At 50.5% G+C, this 25,836-nt stretch overlaps 1 protein-coding gene across 6 annotated transcripts in view; it reads left to right on the forward strand.

The window, feature by feature from the left end:
• The window catches only part of MYO9B (myosin IXB), a 79,227-nt gene that overhangs the window by 20,775 nt on the left and 32,616 nt on the right, over window positions 1-25,836 (forward strand). For all 6 annotated transcript variants that reach the window (XM_081077708.1, XM_081077707.1, XM_081077705.1 and 3 more), the window contains exons 3-7: window positions 17,848-17,942; window positions 22,639-22,701; window positions 23,207-23,306; window positions 23,554-23,654; window positions 25,419-25,548. In XM_081077708.1, coding sequence (XP_080933834.1) covers window positions 17,848-17,942; window positions 22,639-22,701; window positions 23,207-23,306; window positions 23,554-23,654; window positions 25,419-25,548 — 489 coding nt within the window. The remainder of the gene's footprint in view (window positions 1-17,847; window positions 17,943-22,638; window positions 22,702-23,206; window positions 23,307-23,553; window positions 23,655-25,418; window positions 25,549-25,836) is intronic.

The following is a 25,836-nucleotide window of genomic DNA, read 5'->3' on the forward strand; positions in this document are numbered from 1 at the left end:
AGCTTTTCTGAGATATAATCCACCCATTTCAAGTCAACAGTGTTTTTTAGCGTATTCACTATGTTGTGCAATCCGCACTTCTATCTAGTTCCAGAACATTTTCATCACCCCTAGAAGGAAACCCCATTAGCAGCCACTCCCCGTTTCCCCTCCCACCAGCCCCTGGCAACCACCAATCTGCTTTGTAGAGCTCTCAGAAGTTGTTCCTCACCCCCTGGTCAAGGCTCAGGCTGGCCTGGGCCATCCTGGAGGCTGGGCAGCTGACTAGAAGGTTGGCAATATGAATATCAGGGTCACCCATCGTTAAGAGAGGGAAAACGAGAGCCCAGGGTGGGATCCAGGTAGAATGGACAGTATAGGGAGATACGATGGTTCAAGAATTGGGAGGAGAAGGTGCCATGGGGTGTGGAAGCCACGCTACTGAGAGCCCACGAGGGAGGTAGGCTGCAGTGGCCAGGAATAGAATCTCTGGCTGCTTCTGTCCCTGGCGTGGCCTCCCAAGATGTTTGAGAAAGTAGTTTGGGGGGACCTTGGGTTGACAGAGCAGCCCAAAGGAAGGGTAGGAGCTGAAGCTGGAACCCTGGGCAGGAGGAAGACAGGAGCAGGCAAATTGCACAGAAGACTGGAGGGTGAATAAGGCCACTTGTCGACTTCGGGCCTCACGTAGGGACAAAGGCCGTGCTTCCTCGTCACCGACGTCTGGGCATCGATGGATCCTTCTCTGGGGTGGGACGTCCTGTGTACTGTAGGGTATTGAGTAGCAGCCCTGGCCTCCACCCACCAGGTGCCTCCTCCCTCCCCAGCTGGAACAACCAGAAATGTCCCCAGACATCACCAAGTCTCCCCAGAGGGGAAGAATCAGGCCAACTGAGAATAAGTTTCAGGCCGACTGCATGCAAAGACCGATTTCAGTTTAACAGATGTTCTGCGCCTAAATAGTTTCATATTTTAGGGGGTAACATCTTGCTGTGTTATACCTCAACCCACCTGTATTCAGTGCTGTCTGTTGCATCTCGGGGTGGCTGGGGGTACAGGGAGCAGTCCAGCTGGGGTTCTCATTCACTCTCTGCAAGAGGTGGCCAGTGTTGGTCTTTCCTACCCGCTCTCCACTCCACATCCCCACACCCCCAGCCAGCCACAGCCAAGAGAATGCGCCCTGCACACCCATAACCCGCAACATCCATCACCAATGAAGCACGCTTGGGTGCAAGGTTGGCTTTTCCATCCACGTTTGGTCTTCCAGGAACTAAGTGACATCTTAAAATGTTATTTTGAGAGCTGCTCTTTGATGCCGATTTGAGGACTCCGCCCCCCTCCCCACCCCGGCTGAGAAGTCACATGCTCCCTGCAGGTTTTCTTGTGGACGAATGTAATGAAAGTGCTTCCAGTAGTTTTCTGATAGTTTGTGTTGGTTCTTCTGCACTGGAATTTTGTCACCCCTTCACCCCATCCTCCTGGGGTGACTTTCTGAACCTAACGCCAGGTGTTAGCTATGGTTCTACTGCTCTCCTGTCAGCAGCTCCTCCACAGGAAACAAACCAGGGCCGCTGTGGTGGTTTGTGCTGCCAGGGAGCACACATGGTTATCCGCCCCACTTTGGCAAAAAGGTGACTCATTTTATTATCACTTTTGGATCCACCTGGGTGCTCTTTGCTTTTTTCCTGCCTTTTTCATATTGTTTTCATTTGTTTTTAGCATCTTTCTTATTTGAGGTTTAATTTCTTTTTGTACATACTAGGAATTGGCAGACTACAGCCCATAGGTTAAATCAGTGCCTGTTTCTGTAAATAAAGTTTCTTTGGCACCCAGCCCATCCCTCGTTTACATATTGTCTGGCCTGTTTCTATAAAGTTTTATTGCCTCCAAGTCATACCCATTCATTTACATATTGTCTTTGGCGGCTTTCAAGCCTCAACAGCAGAGCAGAGCAGTTGTGGCAAAGACACCATATGGCCTGCAAAGTCGAAAATACTTACCACCTGGCCCTTTACAGGAAAGGGCCTTCATGCCTCCAAGTACACAGAGAAAATTCCAGAACATTCCAGTTAGTTTCTGTATGCATTCTCCTCACCTTCTGCTCACCTCTCCCTTCCTAAATTTAAAGAAACCAGATTCCCACCTTCATTCCAGACAACTCGTATCACCAACTCAAATCTTTCTGCAGGTGTATCTGTGCCACATTGTATAGACACATGTCTGTAAACATCTCCCCACAGGGGTCTGTAATTTACACATCACACTGGGGGAGTGATTTATCGTAAGAAATATACTTGGGGTTTGGGGGTCCCATTCCCGGTACAGAGCTCCTAAAACCCTTAGAATTTCTTAAGTAAGGAGAGTCATCGAGGTGTCTTTTGTTATGTTAATGAGATGACATAGAAAGCACCTAAGGATGGGTACTGGTTCCGAGGAGAACCAACCATGTGATTAGAGGGTTGGAACTTTCATTCCCACCCCCTGACCTCCCTGGGAGGGGAGAGGTGCTGGAGATGGACTCGATAGCCAGTAGCCGGTGATTTAATCAACCGCCCCTATATAATGAAGCCTCCATAAAAGCCCAAAAAGAGGGAGTTCAGAGAGCTTCTGTGTTGGTGAACACAGGAAGGTGCTAGGGGGGTGGTAGGCCCAGAGCAGGTGTGGAAACTCTGCGCTCCTTCCCCATACTTTGCCCTCTGCATCTCTTCATCTGGCTGTCCCTGAGTCGTACACTTCTGCAGTTAAACCAGCGATCTAGTTAGTAAACTGGTTTCCTGAGTTCTGTGAGCTGCTTCAGCAAATTAATAGAACCCAGGAGGGCATCGTGGGAACTTCCAATTTATAGCCAGCCGGTGAAAAGCGCAGGTGACAACCTGGACACGCCATTGGCATCTGAAGGGGAGGCAGTCTTGTGAAACTGAGTTCACAGCCTGTGGCATCTGACACTATCTCCGAGTTAATTGAGTTAAATTGTAGGCTACCCAGCTGGTGGCAGAGAATTGCTTGGTGTGGGGGGAAAAACCACCCATCGGAATTGGTGTCAGGGTCGTAGGGTGTTAAAGCGGTTTTGGAGCGTTAGAAAAGGAAGCCTGTGATGTCGACCTCCTGGAAGATCCTGGCAGGGTGGGCTCCACCTTGCGGCTCTGTTCCCACTGGCAGCTGGGAGTGTTTTTACAGCTCTGAGTGAGGGTGGTTGGGGCTGTGTGAGGCCCCTCACTGTCTTACGCCCTCACGAGAGGCCCTGGGTGGGTTTCCAGCCAGTTGCACCCTGGGCCCTGAGGCCACCTGCACCCACACAGTTTGCCAGGGGCACAGCAGGATGAGGACACCACCCCAGACCCCAGTGCCTCCTGGACTTTTCCTTCCCCACCAACCTCTGGATCCTCCATGAGCTCCTGGGAGAGGCAGCGTGATCACGCTGGGGGAAGACCGGAAGGACGCACCCGGGGTCACAGCACCCCCAGAGGAAGCTGGCATCCGTGGTGTCGGATGTGTGACCAGCAGCATGCTCTCTGGATTTCACGGAGGGGGGGGGGGGGTGGCTAATGATTCAGCGAGAGAAGGAGCATGAGGACAAGCTTCTCAACCCCCAGGGTTGGGGTGGCAGCGTTCCCTGCCCCAGTGCTAACACAAACCAGCAGGCACAGGTATTCCCATCTCGCCACGGGTATGTCGCAAGACACAGAAAACTGGGGGAGCAACTGTAGGAGCCACGTGGACCAGAAGGAGGGCGCAGACAGGGTAGCAGACATCCAGGAGACTGTCCCGCTGAAAAATGGGGCCACCTCAGAGTGGGAGGGGTGCAGAAGAATGAGAGGGTGTCTGTGGGGTTACAAAGAGGATTGGGGTGTCGAGGGGCTCCTAGGAATACCGGGGAAAGGACGACCTCCCGGAAGGCAGGGCCCACCGCGCTCCCTGCCCCTCCTGGGCTCTGTAGAGCTTCGAAGCCGTCTTTCTGGCCTGCTGTGCACAAGTACCGAGCCCTGATACTTTGCAGTGATCCGAAGCTATTTTAGACAAAGGGAGAAGGTATATTTTTGGGAATGCTACGTCTAAGAGAAGAGTGAAATTATGGGGTATATTTTAGACACCCAGCAAGGCCTCCTTGGAATTTGCAGAAAGAGTTGATTAAAAGGCGAAGCATCGCTTGGGCCTGGGACACCCCTGCCACAGCCAACGCCCTTTCCAAATGTTCTGGACGCTTTGCTGTACCAGGGCTGGGCTGTGAATGGGGGTATCTGTCTGTCTATCAGCGCTATCCACCTTGCAGGGCATTGAGCAACCACAGGGTCTGGCAGCCAGTTTATTTCCCAGCTCTTGTCCAGGATGGAGTGGCTCCCGTACCTGTCCCCAGAAGCACTGGGGAGCTGCTCTCCGAAGTGTCCTTCTGTATCAGTCAGTTGCCCGTTAAGACCCTGGTTACCCAGGTCCCCTGGAGGTGGCCTGTCTTTGGAAAACCAAGGGGTCGAGTGTGAGTCTCGCAGTTACCTGCCCAGCCGCTGCCGGGCCCTGTGACTCTGGCTCATGGCTGCTGACCAGCTGCTCCTGGGTGAAGCAGAGAGTGGCCCCACTTGTCAGTTGTCAGGCACTGAGGCCCAGAGCCTTCCATGGGGTGGGTTCTCAGGAAAGACTAGATGATATCATCACCCCTTTATGACAGAGTGAGTCACAGCAACCTGTGAGAATTTAGAGCCCCATTTAGCCCTTCTTTTTTTTTTTTTTTTTTTTTTTTAAAGATTTTATTGGGGGAAGGGAACAGGACTTTATTGGGGAACAGTGTGTACTTCCAGGTCTTTTTTCCAAGTCAGGTTGTTGTCCTTTCAGTCTTAGTTGTGGAGGGCGCAGCTCAGCTCCAGGTTCAGTTGCCGTTTTATAGTTGCAGGGGGCACAGCCCACCATCCCTTGCGGGAGCCGAACCGGCAACTTTGTGGTTGAGAGGACGCATGCCAACCAACTGAGCCATCCGGGAGCTCAGCGGCAGCTCAGCTCAAGGTGCCGTGTTCAATCTTAGTTGCAGGGGGCGCTGCCCACCATCCCTTGCGGGACTCGAGGAGTTGAACCGGCAACCTTGTGGTTGAGAGTCCACTGGCCCATGCGGGAATCGAACCGGCAGCCTTCGGATTTAGGAGCATGGAGCTCTAACCACCTGAGCCAATGGGCCGGCCCCCATTTAGCCCTTCTTAATGGCACGGGGATCTATAGGAAAGCCAATTTTAACTGAGTCTAAGGTTCAGTTCTCAGCCAGGGGCGATTCTGCTCCCAGGAGATGTTTGGCACTGCCTGGAGGCTGGCATCTTGTGGGCAGAGGCCAGGGGTGCTGCTCAATGCCCTACAGTGCACAGGGCAGCCCCCTCTGCAAAGAATGAGCCAGCGTCAAATGCCAGCGAAGACAAGGCTGAGAAACCTGCTCTAGTTTGGGCACCTTTAGGCTATACCGTTGAAAATCAGACCTGGGGCTCTGGACAGTCTGCAGGGAGCCATGGAGATCCCATACCTGGACAGAGCTGCTCATTGGTGAATTGTTGTGAGATTGTGGGCGGGGAGAGGGGCGACAAGGACACGCAGCCCCTGAGGGAATAGCTCCACTTCTGTCAAAGTGCCTGAACTAGTTCTCAGTACTCAGCATGTGACCACACCCCTCCCGCCGGAATTTACCACCTGCAGGACCTCAGGGCCAAGAGCTGCCCCCTGCCAAAAAGTCAGGAGTGGGACCAAGCAGCCCATCTCAGCTGCCCGCGTGCTGTGTGACCTACAGCAAGTCAGCCTCTCTGCTGCCTGATTATCTCCTGCCCCAGGGCCTTTGCACATGCTATACTCTCAGTCTGGCATGCTCTTGCTACCATCATCTAGCTAAGTTCCTCCCCAAGGCCTATTGGGAGAGGCAGAGGACAAATCAGGAACGTCCCATGGTCAACAGAGCCAGCACACATTGTGGCTCCTGCCACCAGGTACGCTGAGGCTCTGAGGGGCCATTTGCTGTTCAGGGTCCGTTGATTTCTTCTAGCAAGCTAATCTAGTTCAGCAGCTCTGGGTGTCAGCTGAGGAAAGGACAGGGAATGAGTAAGTGCTGAAATGAGGTCACGGTGGCACCAAGGTAAGGGGGACACCTTGTTGGGAGCCCAGGGTGGCCCTCCTGTGCATGGTTGGATTTCCATGCCCTTTCTAGAGCTGCCGGGGAGGGACCCTCCAAAGAAGCAAAGTCTAGAAGCAGGCCTGTGCTGGGAAGTCGAGAGAGTTGCATCCCCCCGAAAAAGAGGTGGCTGGGGGTCCCTTACTCTGACCATTGCGGGTATCACAGGGCCTTTGTATCCAGCGGTCCTCCTAGGCTCAGGTCAGCACCAGCCGTGGCTCCCCCAACTCAAGGAGGATGGAGTCCCCCACAAGGCAAGCAGGCTGTTGCTCCTGCTGCCCCTTTTCAAGGCAGAGTGGATACAGTGGAGATTACTCAGCGATAAGTAATGAGGACACATGCTAGGATGTGGATAAACCTCAGAAACATTATGTTGAATGAGAGAAGCCAGACACAAAAGGTCACCTAGTGTATGATCCCATCAATATGAAGTGTCCAGGACAGGTAAATCCATAGAGACAGAAAGCAGATAAGTGATAGCCAGGCGCTGCTCCTGGGTACAGGGTTCTGGGCTGATGAAATGTTCTGGAACTACATAGAGGTGACAGTTGCACAACATTGTCAACGTGCTAAATGCCACCAAGTGGTACGTTAAAATGGTTAAAATGGTGAATTGTACGTTCTATGAACTTGAGCACAATTAAAACAGAAATACAGAACAGGCTTTACACATCTGGAACACTCCCTGCTGGGACCCAGCACATCCAGCTTTCAGATTCTTTCCCATAGATCTTGTCTTGCTGCTATCAGTAGCTAGAGACGGGAGGGTTATAATGAATACAAGTTTCAGTCAAATTCTGTCACGTGCGCCATTCGAGGTGTGATCGAAAAATACAGTGAATGTTTAAATAAAAGAATTATAGCAAAAGACACATTGCCATTAATCCCTCTCAAAATACTCCCCCTCGCTTCAAACACACTTATCCCATCATTCTTGTCACTTTCTGAAGCAGTTCTGGAAATCCTCTTTCGTGAGTGTCTTTACTTCATCCTCCATCATGACAATGCTCCGTGTCACACATCACTTCTGGTATACGGCAATTTCTGTCAAATAAAAACATTACGATGTGTCCTCATCCACCTTATTCACCCGATCTGGCACCGTGTGATTTCTGGCTCTTCCCCAAAGTCAAAATGACCATGAAAGGAAAATGTTTTGAGTTGATTCAGAACATCGAGGCAGGCACAACAGTGCAACTAAAGGCACTCAGGGAAGAGGACTTCAAGAACTGCTTCAGAAAGTGGCAAGAACGATGAGATAAATGTGTCCAAAGTGACGGGGAGTATTTTGAGGTGGATTAATGGCACCGTGTCTTTTACTGGAATAAATATTTTTATTTAAACATTCACCGTATTTTTTTTTTTTATCACATCTTGTATCAGCAGACAGGAGCCCAACTGTCCTAAAGTTGGTTCTGTCGGCTCTGGCCTCTTTGGTGGGCCTTGGCACCATCTCTCAGAGCCCAACAGGAGCCCCTGATCCAGCAGTGGGACACGGGACTGGGTTGGGGTCCGACCTAAGCCCTGTCCCTGAGGAGCAGGCCGTAGATGGAATTTGCCCAACAAGGGTAGCAAGTGTCTCCAACATGTTTTATCCAACCCACGTGTCTTGAACATGACCCTATCCATCCATGGAAGCCCATTTGGGACATTCATTATGTTCATTGATGAAACTCCTGATGTTGAGTGATCAGATTAGCCAAAGTGGGTTTGCAGTAGCCATTCCTGAGGTATATATCCTGGGTTAAGCAATTTAAGCTTAAACCCTTATCAAGTAGCTTAGACCAGGGATCTGCCAACTGTTTCTGTAAAGGGCCACATAATGAACATTTCTGGATTTTAGGACCATGCAATCTCTGTTGCAACAACTCAGCTCTGCATTGTACGTAGAGCAAAAGCAGCCACAAGACAATCTGTAGTGAATGGGTAGGGCCGTGTGCCAATTAAACCTATTTACAAAGCAGGCGATGGGAGAGAAACATCAGACAGACCCAAATTGATGGACATTCTACAAAACACCCACCCAGTCCTCAAAATTGTCAAGGACTCAAAACCAAGGAGATTAGAGAAAAACTGAGGGCATCCAAATAAATAAAGTATGGACTTAGTTATTAATAATGTATCAGTGTATCAATCGGTATTGGTTTATTAGTCACAACAGATACACACTCGTGTTAACAGGAAAGGCTAACTGCCAGGTACACAGGAATTCACTGTAGTCTTCTCACAACTTTCCTGTAAATGTAAAATTAAAAGTTTATTTTTTTAAAAAGGTGTCAAGCTAGACTTGGTCCATGGGGCATAGTTTGCAGACCCCCCAGCTTAGACAAGCTCTCACTACATCGATAAGGTGTGGAAAGCAAATCTCAGGCAGGTGAGGTCGTGGCAAACTGAACTTTGACCCTAATGCACCTCCATCCTCTCCCGCTTCCCCATGTCAGTCGGCAGTGCCATCGTCAGTGGTCTTTGGTCTTTCCTCGCTGTCATTATATCCTGTTGTTTCTTCCTCTGAAATGTTTCCCACCACCGCCTGGGCTCTGGCCATGGTGACCCCACTCGTGTATGCAGGTGACAGCATCCTGACGCTGCGGCGGTGTCCAGAGCACCAATTTCCTGGCCAGGCTGGCAGCCCCTTGTCGGGAAGTTGACTTAGGCCTCTGAGCTCAGTTTCCCCACCTGTCTAGTGGGCAGACAGGCCCTTCTCAGCAGGGCTGTGAGAATGCAAGCATAGCTAAGAGGTGGTTCTCAGCAATGGTTTCTTATTCTGTGTCTGTTTCTGCATCATCATAGGAACCTGGTTTCTCCTCCCTTAACCCTCCACCTTACTGTACCACGTAGGGTCAAGGTGCAGGTGGGGAGCAGCCAGTATTGGTGAGGCCCAGGAGTATGAAAGTTGCCCATCTCACAGGGCTAAGCGTTAGGAAAGCAGTCGGATTAAACTAAGTATATAGAGAATGAAGCTCTTTGCTCTGTCCCACCCTTGACTATCTCAACCCCTACTCCAGATGTTCAAGAGAGAGGGGTGTAAACAGACATCCTCATGCTTTATTTCTCCCCAGAGATACTTCACACTCATAATAAGCCCTAAAGCAGTAGTTCTCACCCTTCCAGGAATCAGAAGAACCCCCTCCAGCTCTGGTTTAAGAATGTAGGTTTTTCAGCCTTTCCATAAATTCTACAAGTGTGGGATGGGGCCGAAAACTATATTTTTAACAAGCCCCCACAGCCCACACTTGGATTCTCAACATTTTCTCTCCCTCACCCCAAACCACGAGAGCTGCACAGTGGTGACTCACTGGAGGGAAGGGGCAATTCCCCTTGGCAATTCCAACTCTCCTTCCCCACTGCTGTAAGTCAGGGTGCCCCAGGATGACTGATTTGCCAACCCCAGTTAGAGAGGGTGCGCTCCTCCCTGAGGGTGTGGGGCTGCAGGAAGGGTCCATCCACCAGAACCCATGGATCCCCTCTCCCCAATGCATCCCACCACACAAATGCAATGCAAACCAGTTGCAAAGTCAGGTTGAAAGTCTTGCAAAGGTGCAGGATTTCAGGCAGTCATCGAAAGTGACCTGGAGCATTGCTCCAATCCCCAGTCTCTTGGCCACACTCAAAAGCAGCAGTGAAGCAGAGCACTAACGATGGATGGAATGAGCCCATGGGCTGCTAAGTTTAAATGAGTGCAATCCAGCTATTAAAAGGAGAAGATTTTCAGCTTGGTTTACGAAGCAGAGTTCAACTCTATGCCTTATGAACAAGACACACCTTAATCAAAGTGGTTCCGGCAGCTAAAAATAAGGGCATAGGCACGGGTGGAACAGGCAGGTAGAAACAGGAGGAACAGAGCTGTAATTCTGACATGGAGAAGGTAGAAATAGGGCCTCTGAACTTTACATGTGACGAAATTTTGTCATAATGCAAATGCCTCAATTTACACTCAAGGTATAATAGTTGTCATTGAATGTGCACCAAACAACAGAGCCACTGCCTTTACAAAGTGGAAATTACAAAAGATACCAGAAGAAACAGATACGTACAAATACACAGCACAAGGCTGGTTGAGTGGACATTAAAAGGCAAGGATGTGTTTAAGGCAGATCTTGTGGCCATATAGCAAACCCTTTGATTTGAGAATAAACCTTAAGTATTCACAGAATGTTCTCAAAATTTATTCCTTATAAGGCCACCGAGAAAGCATCTAGAATTTCCAGAAGTAGAAATATTACAAGCAACATTCTTAACAGTGATAAAACTAGAAATTAATTTTTTAAAGGCTCTTCCACATGGAAAAAAATGTTTTAAAGGAAAAGTAAACTTCTGTGAACTCTCAGATGAACGGGGGGGATCTACAAACCAAAACTACAGATTTTCTAAAAGTGACAGAAACAATATCAGAATCCACAGGATGTTTTTAGAACAGCAATGAGAGGGCATTTCACAGCCATAAACGCTTGTGTCCATAACGAATGAACGAATGAAAATAAGTGTATTACTTTCACAACTCAAAAACCTGAGAAAAAGAACCAAGCAAACCCCAAAGAGAATGAGTTAGGTGTCAAATGGATGGACCCTCAGGGATCTTGATGCATTCCTCAAATATTTTTGGTGCAGTAACAACCAAGCAGGACCCTCCCCCATCAGACCTTGATCTGGTTTTTTATTCCTTCTGTGATCTAATGCATGGTTTGTTTCATCATAACCTAAACCAAAATTTAGGAAAATATGGGATACAATAACTTGTTTCAGACTTGTGGGTTTTTTTTCCTTCTTGTATTTTTTCAAGATTCCCCCGGCCCACCTCCCTTTCACCCCCGCCCTAGCAGGGTTTGTCATGAAACTTTGGCCCTTGGTGAGAATCTGTCCCCTTTCCAAGGGCTTCGTCTTTGCCCCAGGAGCCCTTGCTGCGTTTCCAGTGTTTCTGTCCATGTCTGTAGCTGACAGTCAGTACTATTCTAGAGAAGAGTGACAGAGTCTGTTATGAACTGGGGACGTCAGGTGAGGTGAGCGTCATGTCCCATTGTCACTCGGCTCTCTGCACAAGTTTGCAACATCTGTCTGTCCATCCAGCCATCCAGCGGCTGGCTGTCAAGAGCCTGCTTGGTGCCCCCAGCCCCTTGGGCACCAAGGAAGAGAACAGAACCAGGCCAGAGGCTGGGTGTCAGCCAGGCCCTGAAGAGCCTCTACTTCCTCATCTGTGTGTCAGGGAGCCATGAGGTTGGAGGGGACCCCTCCACTTCTGCCCTGCACCCGCTGTCCCACTGAGCCTGCAGCTGCCACCCGCATGGGTTGGTGGGGTTTGGGGGTCTTGCCTCCTGCCCCATAGCTGCCTCCTTTCCCGTCGTCATTCTTGTCCTCCTCCGGCATTTTCCTTTCCTGGGACAGGCCGCCGCCTCCTAAACCCAATGCTCCCTCCGTGGCAGCTCTGTGGAAAGCGCATCAGCTGTGCTGCTCACTTCCCCACCTCCCGCCCCCACCAGCATCGAGGGAGCAGGTTTCTATGTCTGTCTCTGGCTTCATAGTGTCCCAGCTCTGCCCCAGGGAGACCAGTTAGCCTGTGCCACACTCACCCATCTCATGCTTTCTCATGTTCAGCCATCACGTGTCTCTGTCAGATACCACGTGTCTGAGTGCCTTCCCCCAGCCCCGGTACTGCCCTGGCCCTTTGGGGAGAAGGGAACGTTTAACTGAGAGCCCCCTAATTCAGCAGGGGCACAATTTTCCTGTAAACAGCCCAACGAAGGGTCAGTATTTTCAGTTCTGCCAGACCAGCCTCCATCACAACGACTCAACTCAGCTTTTCAGTCTAAAGCAGCCACAGGTCATATGTAAGCAGACATGCCTGTGCTCCAACAGAACATGCGTAGACACTGAAAGCTGAATTTCATCTCACTTACTTACACGTGTTATGAAATAGTTTTCTTTGGATTTTTATTCAAGCATTTAAAAATGTGGAAACCGTTCTTAGCTCACAGGCTACACCGAAACAGGTGACTGGCCGTCATTTGCCGACCCTGCTGGAAGTTAGTGTCCAAGCCTGCCCCTGCCCCACGTCAGAAGGGCGTCCTTCACGCAGCCACGTCCATTCATGTACAGATCGTCTGTGGCTGCTTCATTCTACAGCAGGGTGGAGCTGTTGCGACAGAGCCCCAATATTTATTACTTGGCCCTGCACAGAACAAGTTTTCTGGCCCCTGATGCACAAGGCAGTCTCCTGTCATCAAACTACTCTGTAAGGCAGGGATTTTCTCCCTAATTTTATAGGGGAGGAACCTGGAACCAGTTAACCCCAGTTAACACCTCCCACTCGGGCCAGGGTTTGTTTCCCAGCATTTCCACACAGGAAAGCCCCAGCCCTGACTCAATGGCCCAGGCCTGTTTGCTCAGCAACTCAGCAGAGCAGATCCTCCAGACTCTTTGGTCCACGTGCCACCTGGGCGGGGGCATGGCCCATGGCGTTCCCACTCCATGCAGGCCTGGCACAGCCGTGGGACACCTCCCGGGCCTCTCCCGCAGGGTCTGACCATCGTCCACGTCCTTACGTGGGCACCATCTATCAGTGGGTGTGGGCTGAGCACTCTCACATAGAAAGGTACCCAGGATCATGGAAAACGCTTGGGAGAAGAACAACTTGGGTTCCACGCTATGGGACTACTACTGTGCCAGCACCAGCTTCCGGTCACCCTTGAGTGTTGAGTTCTCCCCACCAGGCTGGAGTGGGAGGCCAGGAAGCGGGCGGACCCTCTCCCTTTCTCGGCCCATTCTTTAGGCTCTGTCGGGGCCTAGTATTTGCCAATATTCTCTTACAATCTCAGTGTGTCGCGGCAACACCAGTCACTTCTCCATCTCGGTGCCTGGCCCTGACCAGACACAAGATTCCAAAGTCCTGCCTGGCTCGTGGCCTGAGAGGAAGAACAGAGGCTTCACCCAGAGGTGGCATTGCAGAGGGAAGGGCACCATCAAGGCCACAGGAGGCAACAGGCAGCCCTTCCTGCCCAGACCGGTTGTGGATGCTCCCAGAGGCAGTGTCATCCAGTTTCAGCCAAAGTAGATGTTCGGGGCATCCCTGGTGGAGCCCCACAGTGAGGAGTTGTCTGAGGCTAGAACGGTGCCAGGCACGAGCTGCTGATCAGTACATTGTTGTTAAATGAATGAACGAATAAGTCAGAGTGAGTGAATGAATGATATCTCATGAACCACAAACACCTGGGAAGTGAGGTCCTTGTGGATAGAAGATTAGGAAAACAAAGAAGGTCAACCCCACAACCAAGACAAAGCCACTAGAATGACCTAGAACTTTCCTCCAAGAAAGGATGGCCTCAAGTAAATCTGGGGGTGATGGAGTTATCCCAGATCTGGCTCCCTTAGTCTGGCTGGAAAGATGACCACCCTGTGCATCAAAGCTAGGGGACTTCTGTCCAGGGGACCCTGACCCAGGGCTCACCTGTTGACATGAGAAACAGGTTAGTGTTTACTTTTTGAGCTCATTCCACATGCTTGGAGTTCTGACATCTGAAAGCAAAATGTTGTATACCTAATAAAATCCATCTCAAGGCTTGTTTGGTTTTCATGTGGGATGCAGGAGAGGCCAGGTGTGAACTCAGAGAGGGCTTGCGCCAGCGCGGGCAGGCACCCCCAAAAGTTCCGAGCCCGCTTGCCTGGCCCCACGCACTGAGAACAGGTCTAAAGACGGAGCCCAGGCTGCAGGGACTGAGGGCCCAACAGGCGGGGCGTGGGCTAGGAGTGGGGGCGTTGGGTTATGTCCACCACCTGCTCTTAGACTTCGGGGAGGTTAGATTTCTGTGCCTCGGTTTCCTCATCTGGACTGGGGAGGGCACATCTGTTTCTTAGAGAAGTACAAGCAAAAGGAAGAGTAAGAAAGCCCACAACAGGCCTGGTGTGGGTCTGGTACACGCCATGGTTATTGTGTGATGTCATCACCATTCTGTCTAAAATATTTACTGTGCATCCTAACCAAGAGAAGAGCCATCCTGTTTATACAGAACATGCACCTTCTAGAAATTTCTGGCTAAGTAGGAGTGCATTCCTGGATGTCCCCAATTTTAAAAACTGAATCTCTCAAAAGAAGAACCTCAAGGACAAGGGCAGTTAGAAGACAGGCGGATAGCTCCCGCCCAGCTCTCAACATCCGCGGCAGGGTGGGGGGCCACACAGTACCTACCCCCTTGGGCCCCGGCCTTGTCTACCCGTCAGAGGAAGGTGGGTGCAGCTTCTTTGTTAGTTTTACCTAGAAACCACAACCCAGGCCAGGGTTGAATCATAGGGTCGTCTCTGTATGTTTTGTTTTCTTTCTTCTGTGGGGTGAACTTTTAATGTGGTTCTACTTTTTTTTCCCCAAAGTGTACAACTTACATTAGAAACATGTATTTTATATTTCTGGCCTGGTGGGCAGATGGCATAAACATGTGGCTTCCCCAGCCCCAAGGCCAGATTACATCGCATCCTTGCTGGCGCCCGTGTCCTGCTTCCTCCTGTCCACCCCCAGCCCCACATGATCCGCTGGGCACACCAGCTACCTTTGTGCATGGAGGCCATGCAAGTGCCCCTGGCCTGTCCCGGGAGCAGCTACACAATAGCTCCCCTCGCAGGGAGTGCCAGACCAGCGTTTCCTCCTCCTCGGATGTATAATAGCACCAACCGGATATTTTTAGATTGGCTTTGAAAAGTCGCAGTGTGCTGAGATCGCATACCAGACGCGTGAGGTCACCGGGCCCCTCACTAGTAATCGCAGAACCAGAGAGTGAGTGGGCCCCACATCCCCAAGACATTCCTGCTTCTCTACAGGACACCAGGCCTGGCTGTTTCCTTAGAAATCACCACGGAAATTTGTCCCAAGTTCACAAGGGACCACTGTTGCTCTTCGGGGTGCAAATGCGCATTTCCAGGGTGCCTCCAAGGCAGGCCCTGGACCTGAATGCTGCAGGGACCCAGCACAGAGGCCTGTTGACCCAGGATGGAGCCCTACGGGGTCAGGCATTGCTTCACCATCTGCTTGTAGTTAGAACAGGAAGGACTTTCAGGCTCGCCCACAGGAGTTCAGTTTAGCACAGAGCAGTTGTGTCCTCGGCTCCTATGCCACCCCACAGGCTCTGGGGAGTGTGGAATGAAAGAAAATGGATCCACTGTCTTTCCCAGAGCGTACATCGAGAGCTCGTGGGCTTTGCCTGAAACAACAAACACAATTCCGAGGCTGAACTTAGGGGAAACTGGAGATTACACCTAGAAAGACACTTTTCTTCCCCAGCGGAGCCCTCAGCTCCTACAGTGCATGTGGGGGCCCTCATAACAGGAGGAAGAGTCCCACTAAGGCCCAGATGGCCCAGCCCTGCAAACCCGTGTACCTGCATCTGTAGGTAGCAGTGCTGCCCAGCCATCATGGGGGACATTTTTGGTTGTCTCACGTGTTCTTATATCTGGCAGGCAGAGACCTACAGGGCACAGGACCGTCCCACCCCAGAGGGCGATCCAGCCTCGAGTGTCAGCAGTGCCAAGGAAGGGAGCCCTGCACTGGGTTCCAGAGACACTCAGGAAAGCAGGGCGGACCCAACAGCTGGTGCAGTGCAGCCACTGGCCGACAGCTCGGCCACATGCGTCAGGACCTGGTGACAAGCCCAGTGTTTAATCAGACCCTCCAAAGAATTTTTCAAAACCCAGCAAGTGATGGGTCCCAAGGGAGATTTGTGAAAAAGAGGAAGGCTCGGCTCTGTGGCCTCTGTCTGACAAGAAAGTGCCTCCTCAGGCTGGATTACACCCCCACAAGGCCTTGTGGAGCCCCCCAAAATTCCCAGCTGAGGCCCCCTTCCCAGTGCAGGCCAGGTTGCCTCTCCGGGGCTCCCCTTCATTATCACTGCCCTGCTTGGTGACTTTGTAGTCGGCTCGGGTTTTACAGGGAGGTCCGTTCCCTAGGTCTGGAGGGCCCGAAGCAATGAGGCAAGAATTTGCTCATCCCATGACTCCCTTAGCCAGGAGCGTGAGTAGCATGTGGGCCCAACCGGGATCCCATCCTCGTCTCAGGCTCTGCTGAATGGAGCCATTCTCTAAGTAAGTGTCCTGGGCCTTCTCACAGATGCTTTTTTTAGACGGGCTTCTGCCTTCCGGCTGCCCCATCAGGAGTTCTCATCAGTGATCCACCTGCACCCATCCCGTGCAGAAGGAGGCCTTCCAGAAAACCCAGTCTCTCCATGCCGGCACGTCTCCCCGTTCCTGACTCCCCTGCGAGCCTGGCCACCTCTCTCTGCCCTGCCCTCAACCCCCCAGCCCTCCATCAGATCTGGGCGGTAGCTTTACCACCTCCTCCCCACTGCCCTCACCCCCCACACCCTCCCCACACAGCTCAGCCTCCTCAGAGGGAAACACTGTCAGTCTGACACTCTTCTTGCTACTGCCAAGCTTCCCTTTCCTCGTGTGACTCGGGGGTGTCACCCCCCATGTCACTCTTTCCCTGGCCCCACCACCCCCACCTCAGCCAGCCTGTGTCCTTGAAACAGGGAACCTCACCCTCAGGCACCAACCCTTCCTCTAGGCTTCATCGCACCCTCTCCCTATCTATTAATCCCTTGGGCAGTGGGTACCAGCTGCGTGAGAAGGGCACCCTGGGAACCTGGGTGGGGGATAATCTGTGTGGTGGTTACATGGGAGGCCCCAGGAGGAACCCCACCATGCTGCAGGCTTATGAACTACACATACTTTCTCTTCCTGTTGGGAATGAAGGCCTGATTCATGCCACAACACAGGTGAACCCCCAAAACATCAAGATGCAAAAGACCAGTGTATGCCCCCACTCATGGGAAATGTCCAGAACAGGCAAATCTACAGAGACAGGAAGCAAATTCGTGGTTGCCAGAGGCAGGGGGAGGGGAGATGGGCAGTGACTCCTAATAGGGCTGGGGTCTCCTCCTGGGGTGGTGGAAATGTCCTGGAACTAGATAGAGGTGGTAGGAAGGTACTAAATGCCACTGAATTGTTCACTTTAAAATGGTTAGTTTTATGTTGCACCAATTTTTCCCCCAATTAAAACAGTTTGCTGTGAACTGCTTGTCATCCCACAGAATTGCATGATCTCTCCAGGGTGAATCCTGCTCCCTCACACCCAATCTGGTCCCTGGAGGCAGAAGCTCATATCAGCCCAGGGTCTGGCAAATTCCTTCTGGAAGGAGCCAGATAGTAAATATTTTCGGCTTTGCAAGCCAGACAGTCTCTGTCACAGCCACTCTGCCGTCGCAGCACAGAAGTAGCCGTAGACGATCTGTAAATGAATAGGACTGGCTGTGTGCCAGGAAAACCTCATTTATGGACACAGACGTGAATAGAATTTTCACATATCAGGAAATATTACTGTGCTTTGAGTTTTTTTCTTTTAAACCATTTACAAATGCAAAAACCACAGTTGACTCATAGTAAGCAGTACAAAAACGTGCAGCAGACTGGATTCGGTGTACAGGCTAGAGTTTGCTATCTGAACCATTGTGACTAGGAAACAATTCTGATGACTGACATTTTTCACGTCTGAGACTTAAAATGGGAGACCCTCCCACAACCCAAACAGAGATGAAGAGTGAGTATGTTGGAGCGCAGCTGGGCTGCACACCTTTCTGTTCTCCAGTTGTCACCTGGGCCACTGAATGCCTTCAGTACGCGTGTCTGTGATACCCAAGGGAGCTCCGAGGCTGAGGCCTGTAGAAATTTCCTCCTCACCGTCTGAAAATCTATTTCTGTTTTCCTCGCAGGCTTTTGGGAATGCCAAAACAGCCCACAACAACAATTCCAGCCGATTTGGGAAGTTCATCCAGGTCAACTACCTGGAGAGTGGCATCGTGAGAGGGTGAGTTGGCAGCCACCCGCACTGCGCACGCCAGCTTTAGTCCAGGGTCCCGCAGGCCCATGCCCAGGAGAGCCAGCCCAAGCATGGACATTTGGGAATCGTACAGGGAAGCCCGTGGGATGTTAAGTCCTTGATGTGAAGGTCTGAGCACTGGGTCCAGGTGGGAAGTGGAGGTGGAGAAGAGGCAGCACCTCCGTAACCAACCCTGCCGTCCCAGGGCCTTGAGCATGGACCCAGGCCCTCATGGAGTGACCACAGTGAGCTGGAGGTGCCAGTGTGCTGGGGTTTACCAAGAACGGGCAAGGACAGACCAACCTGTTTCCTAGTCTTGATAAGGTTTCTAGTTTGGTCAGTCTGGGTTGCCGCAGGCAGAGTCAAAACTCTGGCATTTGCCAAACATGTGCCTTTTCAGGCAGGACATGTGATACTGATACCATGTTTCCCCGAAAATAACACCGGGTCTCATATTAAGGTTTGCTCCAAAAGACGCATTAGGGCTTCTGTTCAGGGGATGTCATCCTGGAAAAGCATGCTAGGGCTTATTTTCTGGTTAGGTCTTATTTTCGGGGAAACATGGTAGCAAAGTGAGGCAGTTGTCCAGAGAAATACTAACAGGCGGATGGGTTGCTGGGTGGGAGGATGGATGGATGGATGGATGGATGGATGGATGGATGGATGGATGGATGAGTGGGTAAGTGGTAACTGGATTGTGAAGTTGGTTGCCTGGTAGAAGTGAAACAGACCAACATTTTGTGCGAGAAATGTGAGTTCCTTAGGTGTAGGCACAATTACTGCTATTAAATGTAACATTGAAATTGTGTTCATTTGCACTCCGGGCAGTAGTTACACTTATGAAAGTATCTGACAGCTTTGTGCAATGAATTAATGTTATAAGGAATTATCTATGTTGTCATAATTTTTAAACCATAACATTTCAGAATTCAGTTCTGTAGGATTTTTTGTCTTTAAAAATATATATTCTGTGCAGTTTCAGTTGGTTAAAAAACTGTAATTGTGATTGAATACTGCATAGTGTTTTTGGTGTTTTGTTTTGGTTTTTTTAATGCAAAGAAGGTCTTATGAGCCAATAAGACTGTTTCAAAGGAAACGGGGAAAAGGCATATTGGCAAAATCCATTGACTGGTTACTCAAAGAAATCCTGCCCCCCTCCACAACCTGGTGTGAGAGTCTTCAGTGGCAGTGGGATTTGTAAAGGTTTCAGTGAGGCTCTGAGCAACAAGGTGAGAAGCCCTAGATGCTGGACAGACCTGAGCAACACGCACCTGCGGGCCGAGAGAAGGCACTAGCGTTTCAGGAAGGAGCAGGTCCTCAAGTGTGATGGGGAGTTGAGGGTGATTCCAAACTGTCTAGATTTTCCTGTCATCTAATGATTGTTCCAGTTGACAGTTCCTATTCAAAATGTGAATGTTGTTTTCACAAATTCTTTGGCCTCGGGCTTCCCTTGTTCCTGCTGCCCAGGCTCTGACAGGCAGTGGTGTGGAGAAGAGGCCTTTAGTAAATGGCCTACTCCGGCCCCTCAGTCCTTCTGGGTGCTAGGAAGCTGGTGATTCTCCTCACGGCCTCAGCCCTCCCCTCAGGCCATCCAGTGGATCCTCCCCAAGCGCTGCTGGGCCCCAACTCAGCATCTGTGTGGGCACTACCACCCACCCTCAGGGTATGCCACCCATCGTTAATCAGAGACACCTGGAGCCACCCTGTCCTACAGGCCTCGGCCTCTTCTTTACACCCTAACCCTTATTTAAAATGTTTTCTGTCCCACGGGTCCAGTAGGGGATGCCCAGGATATCTGACTGGGCAGCCAACACAGAAACGTACAATTTCTACAGTTCCAGGGCCTCCCTTGCCGAGAGCAGAGAAGCCAAGAGGCTGCTTCACGTTTTCCCGGGCTGGCGCTGCAGGCCAGACAGACATCAGGGCCTTTGCTCCCAGTGGGCACTGCTGCCCTCTTCCTTCCCCCAACTCTTCTTCTCCATGTGGCGTCCTAGGACTGCTGAAGCAAAGCGCCACAAACGGGGTGACTTAAACCAACAGGAGTTTCTTCTCTCACAGTTCTGGAGCCCAGAAGTCCGAAATCAAGGTGTGGGCAGGGCCACACTCCCCCCAGATGCTCTAGGGCAGGATCCTTTCTGTCTCTTCCAGGTTCTGACGGTCTCAGGCATTCCTTGGCTTGTGGCTACATCACTCTAATCTCTGCCTCCACCCTCACACAGCCTTCCCGTCTGTGTCTCTCTGTGTCTGTCTCTCCTCTTCTATCCTTTAGGACACTTGTCATTGGATTTAGTACCTGTAATAGATCATCCAAGATGACCTCATCTTGAGATCCTTCACGTAATTATAGCTGCAAAGACTCTTTTTCCAAATAAGGTCCCAGGTACAGGTTCCAGGTAGACATATCCTCTGGGGACCACTGTTCGACCCAGTACACCAGCAAGGGCTGGTCCTCAGCCAAATAGACGCCATGAAGCTCAGGGCCAGAGGCCCTGAGTGGCCACATCTCATCCACCAGCAATGGAGAATCATGTCTGTGGCCTTGAATTCAGGAAAGGAAGTCCCCTCTTGGCCCATGACCATGGCCTGCCCACGCTTCAATGAGGGAGGTGCACTTCCTGTCCAGGGAGCAGCTACAGCCAGACCTGGTTCTGCTTTTGGGCAGGTGACACTTCTCGGTGCTGTTTCCTGCTGCGGCCAAGGGTCAAGGGCAGTCTAAGCCTTCCCCCAGTTCCCCAATTTGCAAGGCTTCTTCTTCCTGTGGTTTCAAAGGCTCAGTACCAGGGGATCCCTCGCCCCCTACTAACCCTCATAGGGGCCTGGGCCTCCAAGATGATCTGGAAAAGAAACGGGCTATCATCAGTGAAATGATAGCTCTGGGCTGGCAAGGAGTTGTGTCTGTTCCCATATGCTGACACAGCCCAGGGAATCAGCCACAGGTTGAAATTCCAACAGGAGTCTAATTCTAGAACCAGATGCAGCCTCCCTCCCCAGGAAAACAAACTGCTGCTAACTAAAATAGTTACTAGACGGGTAGGAATAGAAGAAAACATGGGTTTGAAAGAAGGGAAGGCATAGGCGGAGCCCTTGGAAACCCATTTGTGCGTGGTATGTGCGTATGTCCTCTGCAAGACTGCAGAAAAAAGACTGCCATCCTGGAGAGACAGGCAAGCGGGATCCAGCAAGTCCTGGGCCGGGGGCCCCGCCCTGTCACCCCTCGGGCACCAGCTGCCTCTCCCGTAAAGTAGGACAGGCTCAGGTGAGGCTGGCCTGCCAACCTGCCCTGCTCCCACACTTGGTGATAATGGAGCCCATGAGACCAGCCCTTCCAGCGCCAGTGGGTATGGAGGGAGCAGGGCTCATGCCAGGCCCGGGTCCCTGCTGGGCCACCTCCCACCTGTGGGGTCCCCAGCAGCGTGTGACCTCTCCAATTTTAGTACCTCGTCCATTAACAAGAGCCATAGTGCCCACCCCAGAGGGATGGAGGATTCAGGATGTTAAACCCCATGAAACAGTGCCTGGAACATTTGCTGTCACTACTATTAGTGCTGATGGTGTGGCTGCAGAAGTACCTGGCACCTCCCCAGCGCCCGTACAGCCTCATGGACACATGTCCATCAAATGTCCATCAACTGATGAATGGATAAGCAAAATGTGATGTGTCTATATACCGTGTTTCCCCGAAAATAAGACCTAGCCGGACAATCAGCTCTAATGCGTCTTTGGGAGCAAAAATGAATATAAGACCCGGTCTTATTTAGCTATCTACTGTAAGTTTTGCTCCCAAAGACGCATTAGAGCTGATTGTCCAGCCAGGTCTTATTTTCGGGTAAACGGTATGTAGAATATTAGTCAGCCATAAAACAGAATGAAGTTCTGATCCATGCTACAACATGGCTCAACCTATTTCTTTAAAATTCTAGAAAATCCAAACTGATCTGAAATGGGGCTGCTAGTGGCTGTTTGGGGTGGGGAGGAATGACACAGGTCCCAAGGAAGCTTTCCAGGGTGATGGATGTGTTCACTATCTTGATTGTGGTGGTGGGTTCATAGATATTTGCATGTGTCCTAACTCATCAAATCGCACACTTTAAGTTTATTGTGCATCAATTACACCTAATAAAGCTGTTCTTAAAAAATACGGATTATGAAAGGATCCAGTGAAAACTCATCACATTGCATACCTTACCCTACATCAAGAATCAATAAAGCTGTAAAAAGAATAGAAAAATAAACCTGTTGTCATCTTCTATTTATTAGACTGTCAACTGGAGAAACATTTAATTACTGAGGAGCTCGTGGGAGCAGGGGGGATCCCTTCCTATATTGTCCATGGTACCATCGCTCCAGTTCCCGCCTCTTGGGAGGCAGGTCCCACCCGGGATTCTGTGCAGCGGTCAGCCCGAATCTGGTCTGTGGAGCAGAAGTGGCCAACCCAGGTTCCTTATCTTTTTATAGATGGTAGTCAGGGCAAGGCTACCCTATGGTAGCCTTGGGGTGATTGTGTTTACCACACTTGAAGTGATTGTGTTTTTGCCTTTTAGGGTGATTATAGCTGTGTCCCTGTATTTACCTTGTGTTTAAGGAAGTTAACCCACAACTAGCTTTACCATGGTAACAAATTAGTTCTTTAAGGAAACAGTATTCAAATGTAATGCTTTATCCCTTCTTTTTTTTTAAATGACAGAGCTGTTGTTGAAAAGTACCTGCTTGAAAAGTCTCGCCTGGTCTCTCAGGAGAAGGATGAGAGGTAGGAGGAGATATCCTCGGTGAGCCCCGACATCTGCCTTCCCTCTGGAGGAGACAAGCGGGTATTCTGAGATGGAGGAACTTTCCCTGGGAGCCATGGCACAGCTCTCCAGGGAGCGGGGCCTGGCCCCAAGCTTTGTGAGGCTAAGGCACCATTTTGTGTTTATTTTTGTATCTCCCTGAGGCTTTTACCTGGAGTAGGTACTCAGATTTCTGCCAAAATGGGGTTAGATTAGAGGCATCTCTGATTGACCAATGAGCGAGACATATACCCACCCACCACCCGACCCCCTGAGAAATCTGACTGGAAAATCTGATGGGAGAAGCCCATGTTTTGGGAGGTGGGAGGGTTTAAGACATAATAAGAATTGACTTATTGTCTCAAATTTGTACATACTTGAGCTTTTTCCTCCCTTGTGTGGTCTCCAAAGCAATATTAGTAGTGGTTTGAAGAGTAGCTGTTTGGCCTCCAAAAATGACTTTTTTCCCCTAATTTTGACTCACAGGAATTACCACGTGTTTTATTATTTGTTACTTGGCGTCAGCAAGGAAGAGCGACAAGAATTTCAGCTCAAGCAGCCTGAAGATTATTTCTACCTCAACCAGGTAAACAGCCTAGCCGGCCACAAACACCACCTCTGTTTCCCTCGGGCTGTTTACATGCTGCCGGAGGTCAGAGGCTGTCTGCCTTGGCCCCCTCCGGCCCCAGACCAACTCCAAAGAGGCAGCATAAAGGAGCCCATTCATTCCCCATGTCCTGCGCCCTGCCCCATCAGTTCCAGCCAAAATCATTCTGACATGCCACCCTCCCTGGCCCAGAAATACCCAACGTGTTGCTGACTTTGTTTTTCAGCATAACTTGAAGATTGAAGACGGAGAAGACCTGAAGCATGACTTCGAAAGACTCAAGCAGGCCATGGAAATGGTGGGCTTCCTCCCTGCCACCAAGAAACAGTAAGTGGGCTAGCCAGCCATCCTGCCACCTCCCACATGGGCACCCCCAGATCTTACCGGTCACTCTCTAAGATCTGACCAACACCCCAGAAAGAATTTCTCTAACGAATGTAGCCCAGTGATGATAAGCACGTGGAAAGAGACCCTCATCATCAGTCATTAGGAGATGCCAGTTAAAACCACAGGGGTTTTTTTGCCCAATAATGTTATGTATGGAACATATAGAACTTAACACTTAATAATGGTTACGATGGCATATTTTATACGATGCGTATTTTACCCCCCATTGACATTTTTTGCTTAATTTTTGAAAACCACACTTGGGGATGGCCAGTTAGCTCAGTTGGTTAGAGCTTGGTGCTAATAACATTAAGGTTCCTGGTTCAATCCCCGCATGGGCCAGTGTGAGCTGCGCTCTCCTTAAAAAAAGAAAAAAGAAAAAAAAAGGAAACCACAGCTACCTGTTTAGCCAAAATTCCAACAGGAACACTTGCACACTGCTGAGAGGTTGCACAGGCCAGCCCCGTGGGAAAACCATTTGGTTGTTTCCACTACAGCTGTGGGTACACAACAACACATGCATTCGCTCACCCAGTGACACGCACACACAGCAGCAGCCTCCTGTATGACAGGCCCAAAGCCTGGAAACACCCCCAGATGCCCACCAACAGGAGATTAAACAAATTGCGCAGGGCTCAGCAAACGTTTTGCAGGAGGCCAGACAGTAAATGTTTCCAACGTCGTGCTCCGCGGGGTCTCCGCTGCATGTTCTTCTCTGCATCTCAGTTTGGTTTTTAATGACCCTTTAAACAGAACAAAACTTAGTTCGGGGACCGTACAGAAATACTCTATCCACAGCAGCGGCTCTCATCGGGGAGTGGGGGAGGGTTCTGCCTTGTCTGAGGACATCTTTGGTTGTCGCACTACCTGTGTGTGGGAGGCGGGGTGAGTGGACACTGTTCAACATCACACAGCGCCCAGGACACCCATCCACCCCCACCCCAGCAAAGAATAATCCAGCCCAAGGTGCCAGCAGTGCTGAGGCTCAGATACACTTGTCTAGGACACCGAGAATGAACAAACCGAGTCTGTGTACAGTAATACATCCCACGTATTCAGTGACAGGCCAGATACAAGTACGTACAATGTCATGGATATCAAGTTCACAGACAATGTTAGACCTCAGGACAGCAGTTCCTCTGTAGGAGTGGGCGGTTCCATGGCCTGGAATGTTCTGTTCCTTGGTCTGAGCGCTAGTTTACGGGGTTCTGTACCTTTTGTGACAATTTGTCTCTAAACTTGGGAATTGTGTGTTTTTTTGCATGTGCTTGTTATGCTCTATAAATAAAATAAAACAAATTAAGCTCCCCCCTTACCAAAAATAAAATAGAGATATCTATCAAGTCACATTCCACACAGAGTCTCCCACAGAGGGATTTGACGTCTTTCAGGTTTCATGTGTTCTGACTAGAATTTAATGGTCTTATAGGAGGCAGCCAGTTATCTCAGTTGGTTAGAGCACAGTGCTCTTACAACAAGGTTGCCGGTTCGATCCCCCACATGGGCCACTGTAAGCTGCGCCCTCCACAACTAAATTGAAACAACTACTTGAGTTGGAGCTGATGGGTCCTGGAAAACCACACTTAAATAAATCAAAGTTTAAAAAACAAAAATGGTGTTATGAATTCAGCCTAGTTGTCTGGAAGCTTCTGCCGTCTCTCAATTGTGGAAACCACCCCAACTGAGGCTCCTTTTTCCTCCCAGGATTTTTTCTGTCCTCTCAGCCATCCTGTACCTGGGCAACGTCACGTACAAGAAGAGAGCCACGGGCCGAGACGAAGGTCTGGAGGTTGGGCCCCCCGAGGTGTTGGACACCCTGTCACAACTCCTGAAGGTAACATTTCCTGTCCTCAGCTACCGTGGAGCATGCTGGGCCGCCCCAGGGCCTATGGCCTCAAAGGACCCAGAACTTCCTGCACTGACCGAGCTTCTGTAAACCGGGGCCTGCGCCTGCTTCCTCCCCACCATCTCTGCTACAGCCCTTCCTCATTTCTGAGGGACTGCCTCCTAGGCACGGACGCCTCCTGCCTCAGCCCCTCATGTGAAAGGCTCTTTAAAACCATAGTTCGATCAGAGAGGTCCTCTTCTCATTGGACCTGCCATCCTTGTCCACTAGTTCTTA

This window comes from Rhinolophus hipposideros (assembly GCF_964194185.1).
Source record: "Rhinolophus hipposideros genome assembly, chromosome: 16".
Lineage (NCBI taxonomy): Eukaryota > Metazoa > Chordata > Mammalia > Chiroptera > Rhinolophidae > Rhinolophus > Rhinolophus hipposideros.